Below are 27667 nucleotides of genomic sequence, written 5' to 3' on the forward strand. Positions count from 1 at the left end.
ATCAGAAACTGCTGTTGTATGTCTAACTAAGCCATATTTTAATTTTAATTTTATTTTTTAGAAGTAATTAAAATACATCACTGAGGATTGTTTGTTTTGTGATTAAATATGTTGTCATTTTGAATTTTGAAGCTATTATTCTTAGTACAAGTCTCTGAGTTTACCAAGGCCTAGCTTTGTGTTTCTATCATGGTGAAACCAAAGTCCTCAAGCAGTAAATTGTGCACTTGAACTTGAACTGGACATGTGTCAAACTCAAGTCCTGAGGGCCGAATCTGGCCCTTTAGACCAGTGGTGTAGTCTACGTCATACGCAGGTATTCGCCGCATAAGAAAGCCCCAGAATTTCTGTATACCCACTACAAATTGCTCGCAAATTTTACCCATTTTTTTCAAAAGCGGACAGCAGCCAGCCACCACTTCTGTAGATGTGCACACTGTGTGTGTGTGTGTGTGTGTGTGTCGTCCTGGCCTTCCAGAGTTCCCACAAATTTGTGTTTTTTGATTTTTGATTGGGTGATTCTGGAAAGAAGGTGGAGAGAGAAACAAGGAAGCAAGCGACAGGTGTCATACAGGAGACGCAAAGCATGCCTCATAGTAAGGGTGTGCAATCTGGCGATATTATGTCGTGAACGATTAAAACATGACAAAGGTCTGCCAAGTCACAGAGATTGTAGAACGGTCTGTAGTGCACATTTTCTCCCTCGTGATGTCTTCTCTGTGTCATATGTCTGTGGTCCCTACACACACAGCACAGCCAAAGGTTTTTTTTCTCTGCTAAAGCACACCATTTGCTAGTCAGGCTCATAACAGCAGTACAGACACACCAAATAATTTATCAGAGTGCAATAAGCACAGAAGTATGCTCTGCTAACACTCCCTCTCTCCAAGTACACGGACACAGAGTTTGTTCTGCTTCCTCTGCGTTAGCGGATTCTCAGTGCAGATGTCCGTCTGCCCTCTATAAAACACCATCAGTTCTGAGTGTTGGAAGCACTGAGAGACGTTTGAGCAAACAGCACATGTATTTCTCTTTTGTAACAATTTTAACTCGCTGCACAGCAGCTCAGTTGATTTTCATAAAGCGACAGCGTCCTGACTGTGGTTAAAAAATACTGTAAGCAACTCAGAGGCGCCCTGAAATAAGCAACACGCATTTCAGTCTTAATGAAGGAAAAAGTCAAAAGTGGAACAAAATGTTGATATTGAGCTGCTAGTGGTTAATAAAAGGGTATTTGTAGCATTTTTATCCGCTGACTTTGACCCATAATTGTTTTTTTTTTTTTATTGCAAAACTATATTGTTAATATTGTTAATATTGGTCCATATCACCCAGGCCTAATGTAACCGAAGCAGCAACTTTTTTCAAAAAATACTGCTTAAAGTTTGATTTTATTAACACAAGTTACCTCAAAAATAAATGAAAACCACTAAAATTATATGCTGCCTTGTTATGTAGCAAGTGTTGCTATGCTACATCACTTTAAAATAAAAAGACTGTGACTAAAATACCATGAAGTTTTGAATGTCAGCCTTTTTGTTTGATGTTAATTGTACTTGGAACCAGTTTGATAAATTGCTTACATACATTTTTAAAAAATGTTTGAAAAGTACCCTGACTTAAATTATCTTGTATCCCCTTTTTCCATTTAGGGCGATGATTTTAAGGCAAGGCAAGGCAATGCAAATTTATTTGTATAACATATTTCATACACAAGGCAACTCAATGTGCTTTACATGATCAAAAATTGCAATAGAAAACATTCAACAGCTTAAAATCAATAAGAACATTAAAATTGGCAGCAAAAAAACATTTACCGTGAAATAATCAGTGCCTTTAACTTTGATTTAAAAATGTTCACATTAGATGCTGACTTCAGCTCTGCTGGCAGTTTGTTCCACTTCTTTACAGCATAACAACTAAAAGCAGCATCACCATGTTTACTGTGAGCTCTGGGCTCCACTATCTGACCTGTGTCCATAGATCTGAGAGACCTGCTGGGTTCATACCTGACTAACATGTCACTGATGTATTCTGGATCAAACCCATTCACAGATTTATACACCAGCAGCAGAACTTTAAAGTCTATTCTGAGGCTGACTGGGAGCCAGTGTAAAGACTTTAAAACTAGAGTAATGTGCTCTGACCTCTTTGTTCTGGTTAAGACCCGAGCTGCAGCGTTCTGAACCAGCTGTAGCTGTTTGATGCTGTTTTGGGGGATTCCTGTCAGAAGACCATTACAATAGTCCAGTCTGCTGGAGATAAAAGCATGGACCAGTTTCTCCTGATCTTTCTGAGTCATTAAACCTTTGACTCTGGAGATGTTCTTTAGGTGGTAGAAGGCTGTTTTTGTGATAGATTTGATCTGACTGCTGAATGTAAGATCTGAGTCAATCAGAACACCAAGGTTTTTGACTTGGTCTTTAGTTTTTAAAGATCAAGACTCAACGTTTTCGCTAACAGCAGTCCTCTTTTCCTTGTTACCAAAGACAATCACCTCCATCTTGTCATGGTTTAGTTGAAGGAAGTTTTCACTCATCCAGCAGTTTACTTTTTCTAAGCAGTTACACAACACCTCAATGGGACCATAGTCATCTGGGTTCAGTGATAGATATAGTTGTGTGTCATCTGCGTAGCTCTGATAATCAACCGTACAGTTCTGTAAAATTTGTCCTAAAGGAAGTATGTAAAGGTTAAACAGAAGAGGTCCAAGAACAGATCCCTGAGGAACCCCACAGGACATTGGTAATCTGTCAGATTCAAAGTTTCCAATGCTTACAAGATAGCTTCGCTCCTTCAAGTATGACTTAAACCATTGCGTTACTTTTCTATTTAGTCCAACCCACGTTTGGAATCTGTGCAACAATATTGTATGATCTACAGTGTCAAATGCAGCACTTAGATCCAATAGAATGAGAACAGATACTTTTCCTGAATCAGTGTTCAACCTTATGTTATTGATCACTTTAATCAGAGCTGTTTCAGTGCTGTGATGAGAACAAAAACCTGACTGAAATTGATCAAATATTTTGTTGAAGGTTAAGAATTCACTCAGTTGGTTGAAGACCACCTTCTCAATAATTTTGGCTCTGAATGAAAGGTTGCTGATTGGTCTATAGTTAGCCAGTATAGGGGCATCCAGTGTTCTCTTTTTTAACAGAGGTTTCACAGCAGTTACTTTCGGGGATTTTGGTACGGTGCCTGACTGAAATGAGCAGTTAATTATCTGACACAACAGTTTTAAGGAAGTTTCAGGGTACTGTGTCAAGGCATCACATTGATGGATTCAGCTGCTGAACAGTTTCCTCTATTGTTTTTGGGTTCACTGTAATAAACTCTAACAATGTAGTTGACTCATCCCTCAGTGGTTGAAGCTGTTGAAGCTTTCTTTGTTATTTTGCTGGTTTGTTCTGATGTTTGACCTTAAAGCTGATATCCGGATTTTCTGAGAAACGCCTCGATGTCCCACCCGAAACAGCTTCACTGCCTCCCACTACCAATCTACCAGAAACCACGCCTCTACTTTTCTGCATGTGCATCGCGGAACATAACAAGGTTGCATCGTGTCGTATTGATATAAGTCTATGGGTCAGGTAAGAGCCAAAATCATATTGACCTGTTTGCTGTTGTGACGCGCAGCCTCGTTTCCGTGCACAGTTCCGCATTCACTTTGAAGAAAGTCGAAGCCGTTTGTTTAGGGGTCTATAGGACGAAGGAGGGACTTATATACATTAATGTATATGAATGAAAACTGGCAGTAGACCATAGTAAAAGACTATTTAGGTATTTTTTTTGCATTTTAAAAGAATGATACATAAACATAGATTTCTCAGAAACTCTGAATATCAGCTTTAAGTAGATGAATTGGTGTGTTTACTAGTAAATAACTTAAAAATAGTCTAAATCATCTAAATTTAAAAAAAATTGAGATTGTGATTTTAAAAAGAAAAAATAATAATTTTTTTCCATATCGCCCACCCCGACCTCATGGCAAAGAAAAGTCTTGATTTTTGACACAGAAAATAAAACAAAAACAAGCCACACTTTTTGATTGTTTTCAAAAGTGTCCTTCGGTCTCGGAAGCTTCCGATGAAGGTTCTAGCGAAGAGGATGACCCTGACGCCGCTAGTGTTTCTGGTAAGTAGTCTTCCAATGCTAGCTGGTTTTACATCTCGCTCTCAGTCAAGCTAATTTTTGAATTGCGTGTAATGTTGACATTTCTGTCTGGCCAGCCCTGTGGACCGAAAGTCAGGCTAGAGTATTCAAAAACAGGCATCCTTAGTTAGAATGGAAGGACAGAAAGTTAGATAAATACCGGACAACATGCAAAACTGCAGAACAATGAATCCTGTCAGATGTGTTAATGAAAGTGTAGCATATGTTTGTAGGTGAAAGAGGTAATTTAATATTTTTTATAAAAGTTATCACTAATGAATTGATGTAGATGTTAAGAGCAATTCTAAGAATATCTTCCAAAAATGTGGTATTTAAGTTGTAGCTTTAAAAGTGCAAATAGTGCTTTGAAAAAACTAATGTTATACAGTTTTATGCATGTTTTAATGTACTTTCAGGTTGTGGAGTGTGCAGGGCTACACTACTGCTTTAGACCATCTAATTCGCAGGAGAAAGTGAATAAGACAGAAAAAACATAAATGATTGTCTAAATTCACTTGTAGATCTCTCAGCCCTTCTAAATATACAAATTCAATAAAACTCCACAGTATTTGGTGGATTGCAATTTTCCTATGCTTTTATCACATTATTGCAATCTTTTTAAATCTCAAATTGTTTAAAGAACTACATTTTCCTGAAAATAATTCACATTATTTCCCCAAATTAAATACAAATGCAATTGCAAACTTGCTCATTTTCCTGGCTAAAATCTGCGTCCCACTTAAGGTCAAACTACTTTGTATTTGGCCCCTGAACTAAAATGAGTTTGACACCTCTAACCTACACCATGTTGAGACATGTTAGTTTTACCCTTCTGATAGCGTGTTGTTGCAAAAGAAATCCTGACTCAAGAGCAAACAGCTCCAACAGGCTCATTAATAACAATTTATTTGACTTAAATATTTCCAACACATGAGTTTCAAATCAATATTCTGGACATTTTTATATTGAAATTAATTATACATAATATCGTTTATTAAATGTAACCAATATTCTATGAAGTAAAAGGCCACTAAGATTTCACTTATTCATGAATTCTGTTAGTATTTGTGTGGCGGACAATTATTTATTATCTTGTTGTCACTGCAGGTGAAAGTACTCATGCTGTTAATGAAAAACATCACCCATGCTCAGCTGATATTGACAAAAACTAATTAAATATTACAGATATGACTTCGTTTCCAGTGATTAACATCTGCCTGTACTATGGGTAACAAGCAAAACTTGTTATCATTAATCCCAATATATTCACCCAGAAAGGTTGGACCAGAGCTTTGAGCAGTTCAGTTTCCTGCTTTGGTGAGAACATTCAATTGGTGGAGGACGTAATTGCGGATTATGTCTGGTTTATACTTGTGCAGAGATACTTGGACCATCATATATCAATATGGAGAAGGGCAACATGGTCTGCTGGCTGGCAGTCGCCCTTTTCTTATCATGGTTCAGAAAGCAGTCATTGTATTCCATACTTGAGGAACCATTTCTAATACTCACATTTTTATTCACGCTTTTATTTATCTTTGCCTCAGAGATGGCTCCATTCTTATTGTTAATATCGAGGCATAAAAGTGAATTGAAGTGTTGTCAACACAGGCAGAACAAAAGCAATAAACCAAGAAGCGTGACTGTTTCCAACAACAGATTTAATGATTTGCTGTTTACTTGCTTTCATAACCGTTAATTAAATGTTTGGACAGCTTTTAAACTGTTACTTAGACAATGACGGAAATCGGCAGATATCACCTTGGACTCTGGTAAACCAGGAAGAGCTGTTTTCAACCAACACAAAACTAATGCAACCCTAAGGACTGAGTGAGAACAGTCCTTCTGTACATTAGGCAGGAATTGAAGATGAAAATAAGAAGAATGTATTTGTTTAAATAATAGCTGTCCAGCGGTAAATGTAAGGTAGTTTAGGGCAGCGGTTCCCAACCAGGGGTACGTGTAACCCTAGGGGTACTTGAACACATTGTAGGGGGTACTTGGAAACATTGATGAATCTATTTCCAACATGCTGAGTCATTTTTAAGCTTATTTCAGACACTGTAGATGCTCATCCAACAGCTATTCCACCCGTTGACAATAAACTGCATTAATGAAATAAACAACATTGTGGCCTTAATATCCTACTAAATTGTTACTAACATGTTATGCACATTTCTGAACAGTGAGGTAAACATATTCTCTGCTATGCAATAATTGTAATTCACAAAATTGATATTTAGTGTGCGTTAAACATACAGGTTGACATTTTCAAGCTATTAACAACATGTAAATAAAACAAGACAGGTTACTAAATATGAGTGACAAAGAGGTTCTCCTAAACTGAAGAGAGGCCTCGGTGGGTACATGAGACAGAAAAGGTTGGAAAAACACTGGTTTAGGGTATAGCAGAAAATAAGGATTGAAACATTTCACCTGAGACTAGATTTGCTATAATAAAGAAAATATTTTTTCCGGTGATTTATTTTATGTGTTGATTTTTTTCAAAATGTTATCAAGCTATCAACTAAGAAGAAAAAAAAGTATCTAGTAACATTTTACGGTGCTGATTTTGTTAGAACAACTGTAATATGGGTTTTACCCTTCACTGTGCTGTTGGGAAAAAAAGGCCCTGTGTTGTGCCCTTTGCATCTCAACTTTAATTTGCTGCTGTTCTCTTCCTTTCTGCATTTCAAATGCTTTTCATTAGGGTTGTATTGCAGATATTTTCTTTATATAATGAAATAGTGTTGCCACGGTTGATGAAATGTGCCACGTTTCTGCTATTTGTACAGTTAGATTTGTTAATAACCCTTGATTGACATGAAATCATAGCTCATCCTGCTGCATCTTCATCATCTTGTCCATAACACGGATTATTAAATATTTCAATAACTGCATGCCTTGCAAGACAGGCAAAGCCAGGAGTTGATCCATGCTAACCCTACGGTAAAATCCTTTCACAGTAGACGTTGTGGGAATGAGGCCTTGCCTGAAATCACTCTGGATTTGTGTAAAGTCGCATTTGGTAAATTAAAGAACGCATGGGTCCTGGCATCTACTGCTTAATTGCTCAGCATGGGACCTGACTCCTCACAGAATTTCTTTTTACAGCATCACCACCCACATCACACATTGCATACAAATATAAATCCTGAACAAATATTACAAAGTCAAGTATATTTTATCAATGTTACCGGACATGCTTGTTTGACTAATATGATTGTTATTGTCATTCTTGTTGACTACACTGTTGGACAATTTTAATTGATTATGTAAAAAAAAAAAGATTTTGAATTTATTTTGCAGGCACCCGACCCTTTATTCCAGCAAAACTGTGTTACTGTAACTAAACCTTTCTGGAAGCAAATCCACCTGGTATTTATTTCCCAATCATTTGTTTCCTGGCTTCATTTTTTCGTACATCCTGCAGGTGTTCACAGTCACAAAGTGACCTAACAAAAAAGGCTTTAGTGTAAAAGGGGACAGAGCAACAAACCAACGTTGGAAAACCATATGTTTAACATGATCCCTTTTGTTTCATAAGCCCAGAGATATGGGGCGCCAATTGTAAATTTGCGCACGCTAAAATAAACAGCAACTTTTTGCAACATTTAGCAACAAACCACACATTACTTTTGACCAGATTTACAGCAATATTGTAAAATTTGGGATATTTTTTTCCTCGTGAAAATATAATATAAATCCATCCATCCATTCTCAGACCCACTTGTTCCTGTTTTTCAGGGTCGCGGGGAATATAATGTAAATGTTAAATCTAAATCTAAAGGTTAACGGGTGAAACTAAATATTTTGCTAATATCCAAATTCACAGAAATGAACTACTTTAGGTGAATTTGCATGTAAGCTAAATATTTTGTTTCACCCATGACATTTCACATTTTTATTTAACATTCATATTTAGATTTAATATTTAAGGTTTAGATTTAAAGGTGCAGTCTGCAACTCTTATAAAAGTGACTTTTTGTCATGTTTGCTTAAAGCTGTCACTATGTAAGCACGCTTTACATCAAACCAGTAGTTGAATTCATTGAGCCCCTCCTGCAGTCTTTGGCAGATTGCCAGAATGCACCGCGACCGAGCAAAAAGAACCAATCAGAGCCAGGATTGTGTTTGATAGGCTGTCTGACAGCTGTTGCTCACAGGCCCCGCCCCGCCCAGCTGTAGCGCCGTCTTTTTTACAGTGTATAGTCTGGAGGAGTAGAAGATGGAATTAGTGACTTTTCTGCTTGAAAGGTAATTACTGCTGCTTGATTTACATTACGTTTGATTTGTAATTGTTACACTAGAACTCTGTAGTGCATGTGTTGTTCATGTGCACGCAGCAGCCTCCGTTTGGGCAGCTGTACGTGACACTGTGTTATTGGTGCTGCTGAGGTGTGTGCACATTGAGAGAGAGAAGCGCTGCAGTAATATGCTTTTAACAGAGCATGTAATATTACGGTGATGTTGCTGTCGGACTAAGGTTAGCTTGTTAGCTCCTCTGGGGCAGGGACTTTGGAAAGTTTGGAGGCAGGGCAAGAGAGCAGCGGGGAGGTAGAGGGAGAGAGGGCTCTGAAAGTCGAGGACTGCACCTTTAACATTGACATATTTTTTACGAGAAAAGAAATTTCACAAATATTGCTGTAAATCTTGTCAAAAGTAACATAAAAAAAGAAAATTTAAATTGTGGTTTGTTGCTAGATTTTGCAAAAACATGTTTATTTTAGCATGCGCAACATTGCAAGCAGTGCTCCATAAACAGAGATAAACACTGTTAAAGAGCTTTATTATGTGAATAGGTATCTGTCCTCTTTACTATTTATTATCTAGATACATGTTTAAGCCTTTTGTCCCACCTGTACATATTGTATTGCAGTTTCTTTCTGACTGCTTACACGCTAAGAGCACATGCTAAAACCAAACCCTAAATCATTTCGACTATCCCTTAAACAGTGTAACCATGCCTTACAAATAATGTGCTGCTTTACACTCTGCCTGCAATTCTACAACACATCTACGCCTGAACATTACACGTCATACATATAGTATAACAAAATAGACATGGGTAGCCATTTTGAGTGCTTGTCAGTGCAAAGGCTGCAAGTGGCAGAGGTAGACGATATGTCTGAGAAACAGGAGGGAATTTGAGGAGATCTATTTAAATTTACGCAACTTTAGTTGACCACGTAAACAATGCTATATGCCGTTTTTGAGTTGATGCATACAGCATTGGTGAATCTATTGCCATTTCATGTTTGTTGTGCAGAAAACAAAAACTGTAATCTTGCTTTCTGTTCTATGCTCCAAAAGTTTTTGATCTGAAATCTGTATACATACCTATCGTGTTTTGTCCTCTCACCGATCTTAAAATGTGTTGAAATAAAGAAAGTTTTTCAGTTTGACACGAAAATAACATTTTGACAAAGGATTTTTCAGTTTAGACGGAAGAGTTTGAGTTCAGCATAGAAGTCAGTGGTTTATCCTTAAGTGCTGTGTGTGGAATCTTGGCACTGACTTTGTCTTTAATCTGCTCGCGCGTCAACTTCGCTAAGCATCTGGTGTGAACGCACCAAGAGCCGAACATTGGATATCTGTGTTAAAACAATCGTCAAAAACTGTAAAACTGATTATTACGCTCAGGTTATAGCTACTGAGTGCTATTTCTGAGTCGGTGCGACACATTCTTTGTCGTCTCATTGCTTAATTGGATTCCAGTTGTTACCCCCTAACTGCCTCAGAGACCTCTGGAGTTGTTTTAAGTGTCTCCAAGAGTAGAAGTGATTTTTAGCCTTTAAGATCGATGATAACTTGCTTTTATACTTCAGTCTATGAGTAAGGGTGAATTTAAGAAACTCTCAACGCTTAAAACTAAAATTGGCCTTTGAGAAGCCGTGGAATAAACTGAACACATACGGAAATGATTGAACTTTAAAAATCAGCAAATTAATCGCAATTACTTTGTCTGAAATAACTAACCTAATAGAAGTTAACCTTCCTCTTGCGTTATCTTTCTGTTAGCATCTCTTGGGTCTTAAATTAGCTGTAAAATACACTAAAAACAAATATCTATCATCTAATTTCTTTCCTATCTATTCATTACCTTGTTAGGCTTCCTAATCAATAAAATTATAGGTTTTAATATTTTTGGTTCATATGTGTAAAACTGTACATAGCACTGTGACATGGTTCCCTTGTTTTGCATTATATTATAATAATTGACAGTTTTTATAGAATTTTCATGGCAATTAAGATTACAAAGTCAATTATCTGAGCTCAATTACAATTTAATTACGATTACGAGGGCAACAGATTTTTAAAATTACAATTATAATTACCCCAAACCTAATTAGATATAAAATACGTGGCATGTACCCTATACCTACTGTATCTTTATTTACCGGCTTACTATTGCACTGTAGCTTGACGGAGTGCCACACTCTACCATTAAAGCCAAGAAATCACTGGATTAAGGCCAGATGGTGCTAATGAGGAAACTCCAGTAATTGCAAGCTGCAAATGGGCTGAGCACCAAGGTAACAAACCCTGGTGCAACAGTCCATGTGCTCCGATTATGACAAAACCTGCTTTTGGCTTCGCTATCCTTGGTGTTTCTAAAGACATGCTGGTGAGAGGAAATAAAGTGACTAACCTTATTTTACAGAAAAGATTACAGAGGGTTAAAAATGTGCTCCTTGTCTTTTTATCCCTCAGCACACCAATGCGTGAAAAATGCAAGCACGCTTAAAGATATGCAAAAACGAGCGCTGATGACAACACAGCCTCATTTAAAAGAGACCGTATGTGAAAGCATGTGTGAAATAGCTCTGCAGGTATCATTTGGTGCAATGCACAGAGGGTTTCCATGTGTCCTGTTTTATTTTACAAGAGTCGGTACAGCAGTTTGGTATCAGTTCTATCTTTAACTCAGCTCGTTATCTTTCCCGTAGACAAAACAAACTTCTAAAATAGTGGCAGTTACATTCCATTATTGTACCGTTCCTCCTGGAGAGTACAGTGTAATCTGTTAAAAAGCTGATGAACACGGGGGTCATGTAGTGTACCCTTTCCAGATGTCACCCCATATTTCTGTTTAATTTACCTTTATCAAAAGAAATGATGACTACTTTTGTATCGTTCAGTAATTAAAGTGAGAAGAGTTTCCATAAAACAAGTGTGCAATTACTTATCAGCTTCCAGTTTTTACTCTGCGCTAAAATCAATTACTCTCTGCCCTCAGAAATGATAAATTATGAGGACAGCTGGAAGCTAAACAGGCTTTGTACAGCAAATCTAAAAATTTACCTCCAGGAGGCAAGATAGAAACAGCTAAGCAGAGCACGCACATTAATGAGTCCCCAGCAATCTCCTAATATCTTGAGGTTTGTTGTGCTGAACTTGTTTTATTTTAAAAGAACGCTTAAAGCTTCATATATTGGATAAACTTAACCAACGTAGCAGAAAATCTTAACAGATTTTAAGATTTTTTTTTTAAAGCGCCAAGTCTCAAGTGATAGAAAGTGATTGGTCATGAATAAAAAGCATTTGGTGGTTTGATTTCCAACCACAAACATGTTTTCCCCCACCTTTTAAATGGTGACATTACATATCTTTGAGAAACATGGGGGATGGGCAGAAGAGGTGAAAAGTGGGTTCCACCAATAAAAAAAATGGGGTGAAATCATTTCTGCCAAGGTCAAATATTATTTGTTTGCTACTTTTGATTCTCATCTTGAGCTTATTCCGATTGCCAGTGCCTGTATGAATTGGGCCTGATGCAGTGGTTGGTTGGTGTCTGCTCCAATAATCAGCACACTATGTTTGATTGGTCAGAATAAAGGCATTGTAATCAGGGAACACAATGTAACACGGTGTATGGCAAAATCAAATTATTGCAGTCTATGAAGTAAGCCTAGGTACTATCTACAAACTGCTGCAAATCAGGCTCTAATAAAAAAAAAAAAAAACCTAGTTTCAAATACTACATATGATGTCAGTAGCTGTGTTGCCATTACCCTTGGAAATGCGCACAATCTAAATAGCGCAATAAAAACTGGTAATGGAAACACCAGAATTTTTTTTTAAAAAAAGCACTCAAATATCGCTAAAAGGTTTAATGCTGCAACAACGAATCGATGTAATCGATAATAATTGATTATAAAATGCATCGACAACGAATTGCGTCATCGATTCGTCGTGTTGCGCGACGATGTCGCGGAACTGGGACGTCACTGTCATGGAGAGGAGAAGAGGAGCAAGAGAAGGAGAGGAGAAGAGGAGCACGGGACGATGGCAGAAGCAGAGAAAAGGAATAAAAACAAAGTGTCGAAAGTGTGAGAGCACTTTACGTTAAACGATTAAAAGACGCAAGGAAATTGCAACATTTGCAAGTCGGACCTGGTATGGCATGGGAGTATGACCGCAATGATGCAGCACCTGAGATGTAGGCATGTCGGAGTGGAAAGCGGAAAGGAGAGCTCAGTGCCCGGGTAAGTGACGAACCTTTGTTAGGTTTTAAGAGGAAAAGGTGGTTCCAGCTGCCCCATAGTGCGCTGGAGGAGGCTTGGCAGGCAGAGATGTCAAGCAGGAGAACCTTCACTTGAGAACACGTTATGCACTTTTTGTAGTGTTTTTTTTTTTTTAAACTAATGTTCTGTTATGTACCTTATTGCGAAGTTTAGAAACGTTATAAAACAAGTCCTGGTAACAGTTTTTGATATGCATTTAATGTTTGTTGCTATTGCTCTAAAATCTCAGGTCCCTTTAAGCAAGAAAATACCTATTTTTTATGCACTTCTTTAAAAACATTTTTTAAATCAGCTCTGGGAAATTTCAAATGAGAACATGTGCACTTTTTGTACTGTTGTCTTTTTTAACTGTGATGTAAAATAAAGAGATGTTTCCCTTTATTCCCATTTATAAAAATATTCCCCGTTAATCCGATTCATAAAAAGTTAGATTAATCGATTACTGAAATAATCGTTTGTTGCAGCCCTAAAAAGGTTTTTACGCAAATACACGTCACAGAACGTGACGTACCCAGTCACATGACCACTTCTCTCAGAGAAAACATGGCGTGGTACGTGTAGACAGAGAATGAGAGAGACCGGGACATTTCTTAGCATCATACTTTAAAATTATTACTGAAACGACAAAGGAATACAGAGTGTTCTAATGTTTGGAGCGTCCATCTTCCTGCAGCAAAGTCTCACCGGATGAGATTTCACAGGAGTTACGAGGCTCCTGCCCCAAAACAACCTTCAATGTGTTCAAAGCGCAATTATACTTTGTCGACATTTATAAATATCGCTTTTATTTTGCAAAAATCTGTAATAGAAACCCAGTTAGAGACAGGCTGGGAAGGCAGCTCCCCAAAATGGCAGTTTCCTCTTACTGTTAGCATTTTGAAACTCTAGGCAATTTTCCACAGTTTTGCAGTCCATGTTTGCAGGATGATGCAGCCAACGGCTCTATGTCCAGCAATCCGGAACAGACTGAATACAGCCAATCTCCAATCTTGTTGGGCTACCACGAGGCCTACCATGACTGGCCTTCATTGTCAGCCCCATCATGATGGTGTTGGCAACACCAGCACTGGACCCGGAACATGTGGAGGAATGTTATGTTCAGCAATGAGTCCACATTTTTGGTACGCCGCATGGATTAAAGAGGTGAAGGTGTGGAAAAGATAGAGAAAATGCTCTTCTGCTTGTGCACCATTGGACATTTTTTTTTTAATGCAGGTCGGGTGAGGATGTGGAATGGCAGCTCACTCTTTGGATAAACACAGTTTGTCATCATTTGACACCAATGCAGTGCAGTGAGATATGATGAAATTCTGGAATGAGCACCACCCCCATGTCGCTGCACTACAGTCTGGGACCAAACTCAACCCTCCAAGACGATAACGCTCACTCCAGCAAAGTGCGTTAGCCAACCACATTGGCTGACTTGTGACAATTTTTAATTGTAAACGGGATGCCATCCCATAACAGTGTGTGACCAGGCTAGTGACTAACATTAGGATTGGGTGCCAGTGTGTTCACTCCCCCTATGCAGTGTTTCATAATAAACAAAACCTCGATTTGTCTTGTTTCTTCAGACCTGTATTACCTTATTTACAAAAAACAAAAGAGGGAAGAAGACCAAGGAAAAGACACTGCTTGCCCTTAAAATGTATAAGAAATTTATAAATAATGTTAATCGACCCAATTTAGCGGGGCTCGATGGATCTTGCCTTGTTTCTTGATTAAGCTTGGATGGATAAAAGCATCCCCATGGGTAGCTAGACACATCAGATGACTTATGGATTAAAATATTGTGGGAAATCTAGTTCCTTTCATATTGTGGCAGGGATGCCATTTTCTTTTAGGTGTTTATTATTATTATTATTATTATTACACTGACATGGCTTCTGTATATTTCTGAAACCAAATACACATGCTTCTATTAAGGCTGGGATGTTTTTCACAGTTTTCATCAAGGTAAAGAAAAATTGAACCGAAAGAACAGTTAAAAACTTTACTTCAGAAACAAATGTTGAGGACTTTTGAGGTAAGCACACACTTTCCATACACACATGAAAATGTATTTAAATTAGAAAAAACAGTTTAGCATTATCGCTTAAGTACAATCTCATCACAGCTCAGACTCGTTTTGCATTTATTCTGGTAGGCTCTCCTTTTTTTTTTTAACATATCAAACAAGCACATTTTCCAAACAAGTGATACACTGCTGATTTCAGGCTAAGGGGATTATGCAAAAAGCGTGTCTCTCTCGTACCTTCCAGTTATAAAACAAACCAAATACATCAGCCAAGAGAAAAGCTAAATATGCTATCTTCAGTGTTTGTAGATTGCTTTTGGCAAGGAAGAAAAAAAAAAATGAATTAAAGAGAACATCCTCCGGAAATTTCTGTCAGAACTGGATGAAAGAAAAATACAGAATTTTCATTAGGGCGACCGTGGATCAGGTGGTAGTGGGTCGTCTTCTGATTGAGAGGTTGGGGGTTCGATCCCAGTACCTGACTATGTGTCAAAGTGTCCTTGGGCAAGACACTGAACCCTAAGTTGCTCCCAGTGGTCGACTAGCGCCTTGCATGGCAGTCCTGTCCCACTGGTGTGTGAATGTGAGAGTGAATGGGTGAATGAGCTGATATGTAAAAGCACTTTGAGACTGCTTCAGTGTGGTGATAAAGCGCTATATAAAATCAAGTCCATTTACCATTTACAGAATTTTCCCGTGAGTGTAGCCTGTAGCTCCAGTATTAGGCAGACATCGTCCCTGTGTCCAATCACAGATATTGTACAAGCTTCTTTGCAGAGAATTAACTCTTGTAGCCGTGTAAGATGTGCATTGATTAGTGATACCATGGCAAGAGTAACCGGTAGATTAAAGAGTAGGCTGTAGCTCTCCGGCTGAAAGCTGGTATGTTTAATTAGTGAGCCAAAGAAGAAATCAAACTGAGGGTAAAATCAATAGGTGGTAAAAAAAATATGGGTTAGTTCATGTGGAGTGCATGATTAACCTCACAAGCTTGCAGCAACCAATGCATTGTAAAACACATTAAAGCTATGACTACCCGATGCATATGACAAATTCAAGGCTCACGGGCCAATCCTGGCCCTATGTATGATTTTATGAGGTTAGCCTGTGCCATATTGTCCAATAATGAAAATATAGGTTGATGTAATTCATGAACTATACTTGAAACCTGAGAAAATAAAATGGATTTAATCTAGAGCTAACCCATGTTCAATTGCAATTCAATTACAATTATCGTGACCAGCATTTTTTCCAATTCCAATTAAATAGCTTTTTATCCTCAGAAAGTCAATTGCAATTACATTCTCAATTACTAATGTAGGAGGCCATGTCTGTGACTTGTCACAGATACCATAGTACACCTTTTAAACACAGAACAGTGGTTTGAACCTCCATTTGTCTTCCTCCCTCCTTGATCTCACAAGCTGAGAGACATAAGGAGCCTCCAGGAATTTATGACCTAACTGTTTGTTCCCCCCCCCTGCTTTTTCAAGAACTGAAGCACATGGCAACATTCCTTGTGTTCTGCTTTTCTCAAGAAGAACAATGAAACATTCTAAAAAGTGGACACAGTTCTTAGATACAGTGTTGAAATTTGTTTTTCCGACACCGTCATTAACTCTTTCATTCACAGGACATTCTTAGAATAAGGTTACATACAGTAAAGTTACAGTTTAAGGTTCTTAATTAATATCTCCATTAACATTGCAAAGAGTATATCATGTTTAGTGTTAAACTGACCAGAAATATATTATCTATGCTCTCATCTTGCTTTGAAGGTTATAATTTAACTGTGTTATAAGTTACCTATTCAAATTTCTTTTTCCAAAGAAGTCTTTCATCTACTCAACAACACACCAATGTACAAAGCACAAGTCCACAAACCACCCAAAAGCAAACTGTTTGGCACCCATATAAACGTCGACCAATAGGAACGCTTAAACTACCATTATAAAACCCACCGCCAAACTCAAAATCATTACATTTTGGACGGCGCTGGTCGCATGAGCCACCCCATTGCGTTGTAACCTTTATTTTTCTTTATAACCTCACAGTATTTTATTTTTATTAGACTTTAACCAAGCTTGCGCGCTCCAGAGAAGAAAACCCTCTGGTTCCAACTGCTGCTAAGCCGAGCTGTGAACCGACACTTGAACAAAGCCAACATGTGCTGACCCAGGACTAGGCCCATCAAGCCTCTCACCAGCCAGAACTGGGTGAAACCTGTTGCTGCTGAGCTGAGCTGTGAAACCAGCTTTAAAGCGAGCCTTGGAAACGCACTGAAAACACAAGCAAAAGGCTGAATAAGTCCAGAAACGGACCCATCGGACACACTCCGTGGTCCAGAATAGCACCTTTCAGCCCTCAGACTCTCACACCAACCCAAGATCTGGAAACAAATAAAAGCACAATTTCATCATGTCTCAGTGGTCTGAAGAACATTTTTTGATAACCTTGATTTCTTTTTAGGAGAAATCGTTGTGTCTGGAAAAACTGCAAGTTCAAGCCACTGATCCAGATGAACTGCAGTCATTATAGTCTGATTCCGTTCAGAACGTCTTAACATGCAAAATAAAGGACAAAGAACTAGTTAAACAATTTGGTTCTATCATGACCGCTTTAGCTGCTCAGTTAAAGCATGAGCAACACAAAAATAAAATCCTTGAAATTGAACGTGATTGCGAAAATAAAATGATCGAAGAACTCAATGAACGCTCCAAAAGCAAAGATGATAAACATGATGATTTTTGCAACAAACACGACCAACTCACGGTGTACTCACATGAGTTAGAAAACACTGGAGCCCTAATTGATAAAATGACTGCAGAAAAAGCAGAACTGAAAAACACAAATGTACATTTACTGAACAACATCAGTCACTTGAAACGGAACGTTAAAGCTGCCACCTTGAAAGGTGACGCCAGCCTTAATGAATCAGACAAAAGTTAAGTAAAAGACTACTCAGAAAAGCTGAAATAGAAATCAGAAACATCAAAGCTACATTAAAAATAGCAACTCAAAAGTTAAGACGCTAAAAGATGCATGTTAATGACTTGCTGAAACAGGTGACCGCCAGCAGAGCAGCAACTGCACTGAGAGGGAGCCGAGAGGAACAAAACGTAAAACTCCTCGACATACTCTCAAGCCATTACCCGACAAGTGACTGTGATCAACCTGACCCTGGTGGAGGAAATGCACCTCAGCCCGAGCCGCGCGTGCTCCTTCCTCACCAACTTACCCTCATTACCCAGCACACCCTCAGCGACCCAGAGCTGTCACACGCGACACCCCTGATCCCGCTCATCAAACGCCACCAGGTGATTCTAACTATGGTCGACCGTCAAATCGAGACCTAGATAAAATGGCCAAAAATATTCCAAGGTTCGAACCGACATTCGACCAACCGCTTAGGGCACGTGAATATTTAAAAGACATTGATTTCTATTTGAAATGTTACACGTTGGATACAGGTTGGTCCGTAATAAAATAGATGTTTAAACAGGCAAAAGATGCCGATAACCAATGACGTGCCATCAGGTGAGGCAAGGTAGACAGTGCTTACCCAAGGGTGAATTGATATTTTGATTATTTTTTTTAAATTATAATATAATTATAAATTATTCATTTCTCAATTTCCCATTGCGTGTTCTTACGTGTTTGTCACTGTTGATAACAACAGGTGTTACAAAAAGTCAAGCAAATGGATGACAACAATCCGCCCCGTGTCGTCTTACTGGTCCAAAAACAAGCACCAGCTCACCATAACCCCACAGGGCCCACTTCCAGTGAAGGCGACACACAGGCTCATTTACTTTTGTTTTTATATTTTTGGTGTGGGTGTCTGAGCCTTTTTTGTGTCAGTATACTCCTTGATTTCAAATTTGTTTAAAGCTTGATATGAAACATATTTTAATCATTGTTAACTACACGTGTAGAACTGTAAAATGGTTGCCCAGTTTTGCGTTTAATTATAATTGACAATTTTTATATAAATTTCATGGCAATAACAATTACAAAGTAAATTATTTTAACTCAAATACAATTTGATTACGATTAGCAACAGATTTTAAAAATTACAATTACCTTTAAGCCATTTTTTTTATTTTTTTATTATCAATTACAATTATAATTGACCCCAACCCTGGTTACAAACGGCTCAATAAAATGTATATATTAATGACAAATGGCCAATTAATAGACTACACTGATAAAGAACTTTCCAATGAGGACCTTTTTGGTAAAAATTGTTACTAGAATCTGTTGAGTGAAGATAAAGTATTTCATACCTGAAGAGATGGATGCCAAGCGGGATGCATCAGGGTGCCTGCCTGGTGCTACAGGTTCGTACGGAGAAGAGTCTTCCAAGTCCCCACCTGAAAGCAACAAGAAGGCCTGATGTAAGTCCTTCATACAACATAAAGCATTAACATTTTTGCTACAACTGTCGAAGAGACACATAAAACAAGATGTAATTATCAGTCTCAGTTTTCCCCAAAACAAACACATGGTGGATTACATTTTTACAAGGGTGACAGAATGTTTGCTTTGGATGTATCAGTAACTATGTTTTGGATTGATGATTGAAATGTTTGGCCTAAAACGTTTTCCAAACAGGTTGTTTCCTCTTTTTTTTATTTTTTATTATATGTAAAACAGGATATTCATCATGATCAAATTATTTCCCTCTGAAGAGGGTTATTGTTGTGTGCGCAGCTTGATTTAGAAGACCATCTGAGGGACTAAAGCACAGGCAAACATCTTCTTTTCTAAGAACGCGTTGCCAGAGCTATTTAGAAAAAAAAAAAAAAAAATTAAAAACATCAAATTAGCACTCAACTAACTGAGTTTCTCCTATGCGCCTGCATCTCTGTGGGTCTAATCCCACATTTAAAATTCATAGCCATTCGTTGCGATTGAGACAAACCCTCTAGTGTGTAATAGCTTTGCATTCTGATCTGAACAGAAACACAGTGAGCGAGTTGTGGAGAGGGTTTGGCGGCCTGCTGTTACGAATGAGAACATTTGAAACCTGTTGGTACAAGACCGCACTTCCACAGCAACCAATCAGTCGATCGGGTTATTAGATACAGTGTTGTGCTATAATATCAACATGCGTCCCGAGTGTTTTCGCAACAACAACCAAAAAAACCCTCTGCAAGCTGATGAACCGTATTCTCACTTTCAGCTGTATGTGATTATAAATAAAGCAAGTTTGTCCCCGTCTGCGTGTGTGGGTTTTGCACACCGATAAACATCATAAAGGAGGAAGTAGAAACAGGAAGTGTCTCTTGTTATTGGACTGTAAGTATTGGATGTACAGTAATTGGCAGTGATTCCATTTTGTCCAGACATTTAATCGTCTTAAGTCTGAAAAAAATAGGCAAGTTCAAAAACAAGGTGGAATGATGTCCGTCATACATGTCTAAAATTTAAGCTTTTCTATATTGTTCTAATCTTCGGCGTTACGGGGAGCAGTTTTAATTGATGATTAGCCGTTGTTGTCCAATTTCATTTTGCAAATTAAAGCTGCTGCACAGCAATGGTCGGGGCCAGGTAATTTTGGGCAAAACAATACAGCAGCTGTCAGTGTAGAAGCAGATTTTAAAGAAAATTATTTAGTTATTAAGACAAAAATCCTAACATCCACATATTGCATTTAGAGTATGGAAATGTTGGTAATTTCGTTTTCACAATGCTTTGGTAGCTCCAAAAGTGGAAAAAAAAAAATGTTTAAAAGTGCAATTTTTGCATTGACTCAATGCAAAAGAAATTAAATGTTTGAGATAAATTTCTCAACAATGATATTTTATAACATCATCTGCCATGGACCCAAAATTGTGTCATTTTTTAATGACATCGTAAATGTATACTTTATATGTTTAATATATACATTCTATATGCATATGTTTACAACACCATTTAACATTTCAATGCTCTTGTAAGATTTCGATGGTTCTCTTACAGGGAGTAGCCGACGTTCCCGAGTGAAAAAATAAAGAAAACTGACGAAGCCAGCCGATGTCGTAGTGCTGGACATTTGTTTTTTTTAACACCACACAGGATAAACAGTGCGTCCCCTTTACAAGCAACAGGACAAATTCACACAGAATTATGTACAACCCCTAAATAGATAATGGACTAATCCATTAGTGTATGAGTGAGCTCCACATTTAGCCCATTTCAACACCCACTATAAATATTTACAAATTCAACAAAAACATTTAACAAAAATAAATCTTTGTTTATTTATCATTAGTTTCTCCAAATATGTATTATTTATACTATACCCTTTTTACTTTAAGCTTTCTACCAGTTAAACTCCCCTCCCTCTGGGCCACACATAGTTCTGTCTGATTGGGATGATTGTCTGCACCTGGATTACACTGCTGTGCAAGTGTCAATGGCCCCAAATAAAGAGAAGTCAAGGAACAAAATAAAACTTATGAATAAACTTATTTCAAACAATGAAATAGTGAGATAAAATATTATATATATATATTCCCTCCAAGCTCTGGTCCTCTACCAGAGGCCTGGGAGCTTGAGGGTTCTGCGCAGTATCTTTGCTGTTCCTAGAACTGCACTTTTCTGGACCAAGATGTCTGATGTATTTCCTGGGATCTGCTGGAGCCACTCCTCCAGTTTGGGGGTCACTGCCCCGAGGGCCCCAATGACCACGGGCACTTGGTATTGCTATGTCGACCACAATGGCTTTCCTCTGCTCTTTGTCCACCACCACAATGTCTGGTTGGTTCGCCATTACCATTCTGTCCGTCTGTATCTGGAAGTCCCACAGGATCTTGGCTCGGTCATTCTCTACCACCTTTGGAGGTGTTTCCCACTTTGACCTTGGGGTTTCCAGCCCATACTCTGCACAGATGTTCCTGTACACTATACCAGCCACTTGGTTATGGCGCTCCATGTAAGCTTATATATATATATATATATATATATATATATATATATATATATATGTGTATTTTTTTTTTGTCAATTGAACAAGAATTGTGGAAGGTTTGAAAAAAAAAATAAAAAATTGGGAATATTGGGGCTACATTTTTGTGAATGTTGTAAATCTGGAGCACGCATCATTAATCTGTTTTGAATAGGTAAAATCTTTAACTTTAGAAATTTGCAGTAGCACCACCTTAAGGAATATTGGCCTATTTATGCAGCTGAGGCAATCTGGAATGCACCTTTGTGCAAATTTTGGTCTTTGTTCCCAAACTAGGATTTTCTTGAAAGAAGAAGAAGAAGAAAATTGTCCTGCCTCGACCTCATGTTGTATGAAAGTGATGCATGTTGCAGAAGTGTATCATAAAACTTTTGTATGTGCAAACAAAAAGGAAACCACCAGTTCATTAGAGATAGTCTTATGGCACATCAGTGTCTTTCTTTATCATAGTACAAAGGGAAAGCATTGACACTGCCTCTGAGAATCAAGCACGTGATCCAGCCTGACTCCAAAGTTATAAGTAAATTAAACCCTAACCTAAGGCGACCAGACGTTCCTATATACCCGGGACAGTCCCAGTTTTCAGAGTTATGTCCCGTGTCCCGGTCGATTTCCCCCAACAATTGATTTGTCCTGGTTTTTAACAAGCTCAGTCCTTTTGGTCCGTTTATGAACAAATAGATGTCTGTTGCCGCTGACAGAAAAAACCCTGGAAGCAGCAGCACATTTTGCTTAAAAACATGATCTCTGTGGACTGTGAGCTGTCAATCAAAACCGTTGCCATAGTAGCGCTAGCAATATAAACCAATTAAAAAGCTGAAAAGTCTTCCACGTTCCTCAATGCTGATTGGTCGATGGCATTTACAATATTACTCGTTCGGTTCCTCTCATGCTTTCTCCTACATACCAAAAAGAAAAACAAGTTTTTTTTTTTTAATAATTCAAAACATCTATGTTAACTTAAAATGGAACTTTTTTTTTTTGACTGATGGCCACTTTAAATTTGTTTCAGTGTTGCAAAAATACATTTCATTCAAAAAAAAAAAAAAGTCATTCATGTGACCTTTTTTTCAATACAAATAAAAGCCTATGCAAATAGTTTCTTTGGTTTAATAACTGGTCACACTAGCCTAACCCTAATAAATAGCTGTGTCACATCAGTAAGCACACACACACTCCCTCTGTTCACTTTTATGAGTATATAAGCAGTGATATGTCTTTCCCCTCATATTGTCTCTACGTACAGTATGTCACTACATGGTAACAGCAGATTTATCTCCTGTCTTCACAATAGCAACATCACTGTATACTAACAACACAACCAAAATGGCTTTTAATGTCCCTTGTTTCCCATGTATCTCTGCTCACTAGAATGTAACACTGCCCTCCCTTTTTATATTTTTCTTCCTAATAAAGTCTAATGTACCCTTCCGCAGGGTGGGCTCAGGGGTGATGGTCACAACAAAGCAAAATAACAAAAGTAATATCACCTTTTGCAGGAGAAAAAAAGAAAAGTACATTTTTACTTATAATCTGAGACCAAAACGAAGTTTATGCGTCACACCTGATAAAAGTAAAGATATTCAAGGATCTGAAGAGTAGAATCAGTGGTTTCATCTCTGATCAAGGAAAAGTTGGTTGTAAAGGGCATTGGATTTTTATTTTTTTTGTTCTTATAACACTCTGAAAATTGTATCAGAGGCATAAGGGAGTTATAAGTTTATTCCACAGAGTTAGCAGTAAGTCATATTTGTCTCCAGCCTATAATGTTTGACTCATTATAGGCTGTTTAACACTGTTTTGGAATTTTTAGGATCCGAAGTCCCAGAATGGGACATAGGAGCCTATTGTAATTGCTTAAATTTACTGTTATCATTATACACAGCCTGCCTTTAAATGCTAATTTAAGCCCCTGATAATGCCCGAAGTCTCACCACATTATAGACGCAAAAAATGCGATGAAACCGCACGACCGGCAGGTCTGACCGATACGTACTAAATTGGCCACATATGTTATTCACCCAAAATGAGCAAAAAGTTACATTATGATCCTGCTCAAAACCAAACAGGAAGTCAGCCATCTTGGGTCAAAGGTTAAAAACGGCGTTTCGCCCTGGAAACGCATTTGCGCAAACTAGTCTGAGAGGCTTCATCCAATTTGCTTCAAACTCAGCCAGAACACTTAGGACCCACTGAAGATTAAAAACTATCAATAATATTTGTGTATCTCTAACGGTTTGGTCGTGGCACCACCACAAAGTTTCAATGCTAATATTTGTTAGCACACCACAATTTAAAAATCCCCATAACTCTGACACACATTTCGATCAGCTTTAAATTTCACACAAATGTAATTAACCCAAGCCTATACATGACTGCCTTGAAACATTTCCCACCATGCCTTGCATTTTTGACTGGTGCCATTTACAGTCACTGTTAGCAACTTCAGCATGCCATAATAGAAAAATGCATATAACTCTAATATACAAAGTTCTCATATTGATAAGCATGATGACTGTCCAGCCCTAAACAAGGCTCAATGTGGAGATTACCCATCATGCCTTGTGTTCTCAGATGGCGCCACCTTCGCTCAAGGTCATATTTAAGGTCAAGAACTCATTAGAAAAGTGAACAAAGTGAGACCTCAACGCTCTTAGTACAACAAAGCTCAGCCAAAAAAATAAAAAATAAAAAAAATACTTTTTTTCATATCACCTGGTCACTGATACCATTGAACAGCTGGTGGTTAAAAAAAAAAAATAAAAAAATAATAAAATCACAGACAGAGACACAACGCGCTATACCAAGCACCACGTCTGAACGAACCCAAGTTTACCAGAACTCTACTGGTTAAAGTATAAACCGAAGTAAAAACAAACCTGAAGTTGAAGAAACCCTAAACGTTAACGGAAAAGACCCGCAAACCTGAGTGACTGAGGGACAGACAGAGCTGTCGGTGAGTGAGCACTGCTGCGGGACACAGTCAGCAACACATCTGTATGTGTGTAAGGGAGGAGCGCTGTAACTGACACAGAACGCAGACACAGTCAGCTTGACTCGTATTACTTGTATAATAATTGGACTCGGAAAAAGTGCTTTATCCGTACCGGATACTAGTTTCAGCTGAGTGTCCGGCTCACCTCTGCTTTTTTCCCCATAACTTGGCCATAAATTGAGATACAACGCACAAACTGGTACCATTGAACGACATTTCCTTTCAATGTGTGACCATGACCTTCGCTCAAGGTCAAATTTAAGGTCAAGGTCAGTCTTCTCTTTTTCTTTTTTTTCATTAGTGAAAATAACAAACCTGTCAACAAATCCAGATACAGGTTGTATTTGCCTTGCGAATACAGGTCTTGCCAAGTTATTTTTATTTTTGTTCGTATGTTTACCATGATGACAGAACTTCAGAATTGTTCAGAGTAGAAATATCTCTTAGCTGAAATTCTTCCTGTTAAAAAGCGGCTGTTCTACACTCTGTTTGAAGCTTGGAGCTAAGGTTCAACAGTGAGGGTATGATGGTGTGGGGAAATCAACAGATACAGGGGGCATCTGCAGTAATTTGTGAGGCCTCTGTGCTGACCTAAAACATATTGGAGAAATTATATCACTCAGTTGGCCTGGAAACAGCTTGAGATTCTTACAGAAGAACTTGCAGACATGGATGGGCAGAGGTTGTGTCTGGGTTTTCTCTCCCACCACTAATCACCCAGCATCATCCCTTTCAAAGGAGGAAAAAACGGAAAATTGGAAAATAAATCCAAGCTAAATAAAATGCAATTAAAATAATGTTTGCAATATAACATATAGCTAAAATAAAATACTACATAAATTACATTGAATGAAATAAAGAAAAATCAGAGTTTGACTGCAAACTTGGATTGAGTTTTAGTCAAAATGTTGTCATCAGTACTATATAAGTTATTATCTATCTATTAGTTGACTAAATATCTTACAAACATGGTCTACTGAAATATACAGGATAATAATATGCAGATTAAAAAAAAAAAAAAAGGATATTGGATAGTATTAATTTGTTTGTAAACAAATTTGATCAGTACATTGATCACATCAGTTTCATTTTTATTAGTCGACAAAAAAGTATATATATTTTTACGTTTTTAATCGCTAAGAGGAGTAAAGGTCCCTTAGGAAGCTCTTCTTCTCTGCTTATGCCATCTACGATTGTGGTCACAGATTTTTTGGGGTCATGGATTTTGTTTAACCTCTTTCGGTAAACAAAAAAGGTTTACATCGGCATTTTTAACTTTTACTGATTTTTTAAGAGCAACCAAAAGCAGCACAAGGTGTTATTTTGACTGAAAAAGCTGCGAAATGATCTAAAAAGCAGGCTGATTGCGTCACTCTTATAGAAAATAATGGGCTAAAAGGGACTATTCGCATCATCAATCATGTGATTTAAAGATGGTGGAACACAAGTCCTAATAAGGTAAAGTAGTCCCATTTTTTTTAAAAAAAAGTTAATAAAACAAATATGGTCCAAAATAATGCATTTTGTTAGACACAGATCTACTAATAAGGACATTTCAAAGGTTTTAGGCCACATTTGTAAAAACAGTGGAGGATCCCTTTAACTTTTTATTATTAGTCATAGTTATTATATTTATTAATAAAATAATGTAGTTCGAAGAAAACTATGATGAACGTTTTTAGTCGACAAAAGTTAACACTGCACATAACAATGATCTATTTGATGTATTGCACTGTGATTATTGTACAGCACTTTGATTGAAAGCGCCTTATAAATTACATTTATTATTATTATTATTATTATTATTATTATTATAAATTGAGCTAAACTAATGTGTACCTTTTGGAATTAAAAAAAAAAGAAGAAAAAAAAGAGGAGGGATGGTGCATGCACTCAAAATGTCTCAGCATGGAGAATAAATGAAATGTTCGATCTTTGTTTTACCACAGGGTGAAGAATAGAAACAAGCGTGTTTTCTCTTTGTGCAGCTCTACTTCATACCTTTTCATCAATATCAACAATCATAACAAAATGCAGCAGCTCAGCAGGCCATTTTCTGAACACATACAGTTATTGACATCTGGCTCAAATGATTGTGCGTGTGCTTGTCTATCAGTAAGTGACCAAAAAATAGCCATGCAGAAAGGAGAAAATTGGAAAGAAAAAGAAAATCACAAAACCAAATTACTAGGATTTTCATTGCGGTGTATATTCTTTTCTGTTTGGTTTTTAAATGCATGTTTCAAAAAAAAAAAAAAAAAAAAATATGTGCACTTACAATTTAATTTCTCTCCAACACGATTTCCCTCTCTAGTTTTCATGCTTCTGATATATCTCTTTATAGTGGTCTTTGTATCCAGCGAGAGAACAAGAAAGGGACTTTGCAGGTTGCAGGACTCGAGATCTCTCAGTATGTCTAATTACAACAATTACTTTCAAAGGCTCCAATGCTTTGAAGCTTTTCACAAGTTCATAGCTTCCACTTATTCAGCAAACAGCCACCATAACCTCCTCATCTTATTTCCAGCAGCATCCCAAGAAATTACGCATTTCAAAAAAAAAAAAAAGAAAAAAAAAAAAAAGAGAAATGCTAAGAGAAGAATGGAGCATCCGCCTGAATATTGAGAACACAATGTTTGTGCAGAGACAAGACGAATAACTATGTTTATGTATTATGTCAAAAGCAAAGCTTGTTCTTATGGGGTTGCTTACCATTTTATTCAGGCAGCATTTTACGCAAAATCAGTTTGGAATCAAACAGGGTTAAAGTGCATTAAAGCAAAACTGTACAGGATATACTGTGGTGATCCCAGAAAACAATAACACCACACCGCAACAATAGCTGTACTTAATGAATTTTAAAAGCCTATTTACATAAATGCTTTAAGGTATGCTGAATCACAACACTGAAAACCACAAACACAAACACACACACACACAGATACACACACCCTTAGGATGTGAAAAAATCCATGTGGTCGGGGGCTTTCGTGTGCATAAAGAATGCTCTTTGACAGTCA

At 37.7% G+C, this 27667-nt stretch overlaps 1 protein-coding gene across 1 annotated transcript in view; it reads right to left on the reverse strand.

Annotated features, from left to right (window-relative positions):
- The window catches only part of LOC114470033 (GDNF family receptor alpha-2-like), an 88201-nt gene that overhangs the window by 44994 nt on the left and 15540 nt on the right, over positions 1-27667 (reverse strand). The window contains exon 3 of the mRNA XM_028458022.1: positions 18987-19073. Within this exon, the coding sequence (XP_028313823.1) occupies positions 18987-19073 (87 nt within the window). The remainder of the gene's footprint in view (positions 1-18986; positions 19074-27667) is intronic.

Source organism: Gouania willdenowi, chromosome 9 (genome assembly GCF_900634775.1).
Source record: "Gouania willdenowi chromosome 9, fGouWil2.1, whole genome shotgun sequence".
Taxonomy (NCBI): domain Eukaryota; kingdom Metazoa; phylum Chordata; class Actinopteri; order Blenniiformes; family Gobiesocidae; genus Gouania; species Gouania willdenowi.